Below are 4,307 nucleotides of genomic sequence, written 5' to 3'. Positions count from 1 at the left end.
ACACACACACAGACACACACACACACACACACACACACACACACACACACACACACACACACACACACACACGAGCTCACACACGTGCACTCAATGGGACCTCGGCTTCATCACTTCCTGTGCTACTGTGTGCCAAGATGTATTGTAATCCAATAACATAAAATAACATGGCCTATGATGTTATTTATGTTATTCTCTCTGAGAAGAACGCCGGTAAACCTGGCAGTGTTGAAACTGAGTGAAGCAGGAGTGCTAGACAAACTCAAAAATAAATGGTGGTACGATAAGGGCGAGTGCGGACCCAAGGACTCGGGAAGTAAGGTCAGTTTCTGGACGGAAAACCGCAAGCAAACCTGAAAACCGCAGCTCTGAAAAACACAAATACTATCATGAAGTGAATGTGATGTGTTTTCAGAAAGAAAAAGATGACAGTTGTCTTAAAATGTCGCTGTCATCATCATAAAGAGATTTGTTTCGATTTTAACTAAATGAATAAATAAATAAAGAATGAAACATTGTGACATCACAATACAAGAATGCTGCACTGTGATGTCATGATTCAAGTAAGACACTTTCATGATGTCATAATAGTGTTCGGTTTGGTCTAGAATGCAGCTTTGTTACAGAATAATGGATGAGTTCATTAAAATGAACAGCAAATTGGAGAGAATATGGCACTACAGCGGCATAATATTCACTCAATTAGCTTCAAGACTAGTTAGTAGAAACACATTATGGCTGTAAGATTATACGATTATATTCCATACAAATTAAAGTAATTTAGTTAGTTTTTTTCCCAAATGTGATCAAGATGAGCAAAATTTATGGTTGTAGAAGATTTCATACAGCTATTTTGTGCCATCTTAGAGAGTGCCAGGTTGTATAAATAATTTTTTTTTTGTATATTATAAATAATTTTCAAGTAAACATGAATGAGCAGGGGCTGTTGGACAAATTGAAAAATAAATGGTGGTACGACAAGGGCGAATGTGGCAGCGGGGGCGGGGACTCGAAGGTTAGCCACCGATGAAACGCAGAGGAGTGGTAAAAAAAAAAAAGATGACAATGTGATGCAACAGAGACATCTGCCCTGACACCATGGCCCTCGCCGGCCAGTAACGAGAGAGAAACCGACAAATGTGTCGAAGGAGAAACGCACTGAAAAAGAAGCAATTACTGTCAAAACAGAAATATTTGCTAAAAGAACAAATGAGAGCTGTAACTGCACAGAAATCAAATAAAAGAAGAATATGGTTGCTTTATATATATATATATATATATAGGGTACATAAGTCTGTGAACATATGTATAACTATTTGAAATTCATCAAATGAAAATTAGAATTAAAAATTAAAGTACCAGAATAACAATTTGAATCAAAAGTTACATTGAAAAATGTAAACTGAATTCGATGAAAAATTAACATTAATTTCAGAAAAATGTGTCAACATATAAAAAATGTAAAAACAACAACAACAACAAAAACCTAAATAATAATAATAATAAATACAAATTCTAATCTCATAAAAAAACTATTTGAGTCAAGTTAAATAATATTAAGTTCAACTGGAAAAACATTGTATTAAATACATTTACACATTATATATATATATCTATATATATATATACACATACACACACATATATATATGCATACATACTTATTACTATGTATTATGTGTTATTATTACAAAAATTATAATATTAAAATAACTATTTGAGTCAAAAGTTAAAAATAATTTAATTCAAAAATTAACATTTCAGAAAACTTGTAATTATAATACAAATTATTATAACAAATAATTTGATTGATTAAATAAAAATTAAATTAGGACAATTTGTATTATTATACATTATTTATTGTTATTAAAATTATAAAATCAAAATAACTATTTGAGTAATATTTGTAATAACAGAAAACAACAAAATAATGATTTGAGTAATATTGTTTTATAATAACAGAAAAACAATTTGAATCATGTTATAATAAAGAAAATGTAAAATTGTATAAAAAAGTATAAAATAAATACACATGCATAACGTTTATCTTAGAGAGTGCCAGGTTGTATAAATAATTTTTTTTTTGTATATTATAAATAATTTTCAAGTAAACAATGTATTTTTTGTAATATTTCAAATAACTAATTATTTTAATTAATTATAATTTAAATAAAAATTAAATAATTTACTTTATTTTCCACAATTTGATCCATAGATTTGTTCATTTAAATGCATTTTAAACATTTTTGTTTGAAGTATTGAACAGAAATGTGCAAAATACAGTCATTTACTTAGTTATGAGGGGGCTTTTTTTCAAATGCAACAAAAACATACGAGAAATATTTAAAATAATTAATTATAATTTAAATAATAAATAAATATGTTTAAAATGTATTTAAATACATTTAAATTAATACATGAATGTATCAAACTGGGGAAAATATTTAATCATTATTTAAATAATTAACTATTATTTAAATAATAATTAAAATAATTATTATACAAATTATTATTTAAATAATAATTAAATAATTTACTTTAAATATTTTTCCCAGTTCTATAAATTTTGGTTTAATTTAAATGCATTTTAAACATTTTTATAAAAGTATAAAGATAAATATAAGACTATATACTGTGTAAAATAGACATTTAGTTAATTACTAGGGTTTTTTTCAAAATAAGAGAAATATTTAATTATTATTTTAATGAACTATTATTTAGATAATTAAATAATTTACTGTAAATAATCATTTTTCCCAGTTTGATACTAAACAAAATACAATCATTTGGTTCCAGAAGGTGCCAGAAATCACTAAGAAAACTAAGCTAAACCACCAAAAACGATTAAAATTTCATTTAAATCATAGCCCTTCTGTTCATGTTTGAAATCTAAATGACAGTGGATTTCATGCTATCTGTAATAGGACAATGTAATGATGTTAAATCAATGGCACCAGTAATTCAAGCTGATTGTATCATATTATGAACCGTAATTAAATATCTGTCATGTGTAAATGTGTTTGAGTCTTCCACTCGCCAATTCCTGCCTCTCTAACGGCCTCGTTTCTCCCTCCTTCCCCTCTGCACCGCATCCCTCTCGCTCCCAGGACAAGAGCTCGCAGGCGCTGAGCCTGAGCAACGTGGCGGGAGTTTTCTACATCCTGGTGGGCGGCCTGGGTCTGGCCATGATGGTGGCCCTGGTCGAGTTTTGCTATAAGTCCCGCGCCGAGGCCAAGAAACTGAAGGTGGAATCGGCCGAACTGAATTTTAGCCCCGCTCCCAGCCCAACGCACAGTGTGCAGAACTTAGCCACTTATAGAGAGGGATACAACGTGTACGGCTCTGACGCAGTAAAGATATAGGGGTAGGACAGAAAGCCTGCTTGCGGTCGCAGGGGTTCGGCCTGAGCCTCGTCTGTCATATAGCTGCAGCAGACGTCCGCTAATGTTGTGACAGCTTCCCGTCCCTCCGTTTACTTACGTTCCTTCTTGCTTTGTTCACTTCTGAAAGAGACCCCTTCATTTCTGTCGCCTGTCGTTCTTTTCTTTGTTTTCGTATGGCATCTGCCTTGACTAGAACGTGTTGGGATTGCATTGGTTTGGTCTTCTTGGCTGCAGTTGCTGGTGTTTTTGCACTGTTGGCTTTCTGTTTCAGACACCTGCATTAAAACAAACGGCACACGATGACAAAAACACACACACACATGGACAAAGCTGCCATATTGCATTAGGAGCTCAAATTATTACCAAACCAAACATCTTAGTATGCATCCTTCAAACACTTTATAAAGGAATGCTGCTTATATATTTCTGATTTAGAGATGTTAGCTCTCTGCTATAGACCGGCGGTTCTCAACGGGTGGGTTTTGATGGACAAAAGCAATGCTAAATGCAAATAATATCATGCAGCTAACCACATAATCTTCTTAATAAATCAATTCACTTTCAAAAAGCGTCAAATTAAACTTTATAGTATTTTGGCATAAATTCGCAAAAGTCTAATGAAATAGTCACTTAGATGGTTATTTTTGCAACAAATACACTGTTTAACCCTTGTATTATATAAAAAATCCTAGGCACGATTTTTAGGCTCAGATTGACCCTAACTGGATTCAATATAATTCACCCAAAATCACACTATGAAAAACAAACAAACAAAAATATAGTAAATCTTCAGTAAATCATTAGGTAAAAATAGTCTTTAGCATTAGTAGTGTTAGTACTTACACATTGCAAACAGAAAAATAAACATGCAAACATATGTCTTTTTAGAACTTAAAACTTTCTTTCACAAACTGTACATTTTAT

General features: G+C 31.6%; 1 protein-coding gene across 5 annotated transcripts in view; it reads left to right on the top strand.

The window, feature by feature from the left end:
- gria4a (glutamate receptor, ionotropic, AMPA 4a) overlaps positions 1–4,307 on the top strand; it is a 99,156-nt gene that overhangs the window by 92,309 nt on the left and 2,540 nt on the right. For 2 of the 5 annotated variants that reach the window (XM_016487599.1, XM_016487600.1), the window contains exon 15: positions 3,108–3,245. In XM_016487599.1, coding sequence (XP_016343085.1) covers positions 3,108–3,245 — 138 coding nt within the window. Of the gene's footprint in view, positions 1–206; positions 322–3,107; positions 3,365–4,307 lie in introns of those variants that run through there. The other 3 variants (XM_016487601.1, XM_016487602.1, XM_016487604.1) reach the window with 3 other exon arrangements.

This window comes from Sinocyclocheilus anshuiensis, unplaced genomic scaffold (assembly GCF_001515605.1).
Source record: "Sinocyclocheilus anshuiensis isolate Anshui unplaced genomic scaffold, SAMN03320099.WGS_v1.1 scaffold906, whole genome shotgun sequence".
In the NCBI taxonomy this organism is placed as follows: Eukaryota; Metazoa; Chordata; class Actinopteri; order Cypriniformes; family Cyprinidae; genus Sinocyclocheilus; species Sinocyclocheilus anshuiensis.
This window is presented reverse-complemented; position numbering and strand designations above follow the sequence as displayed.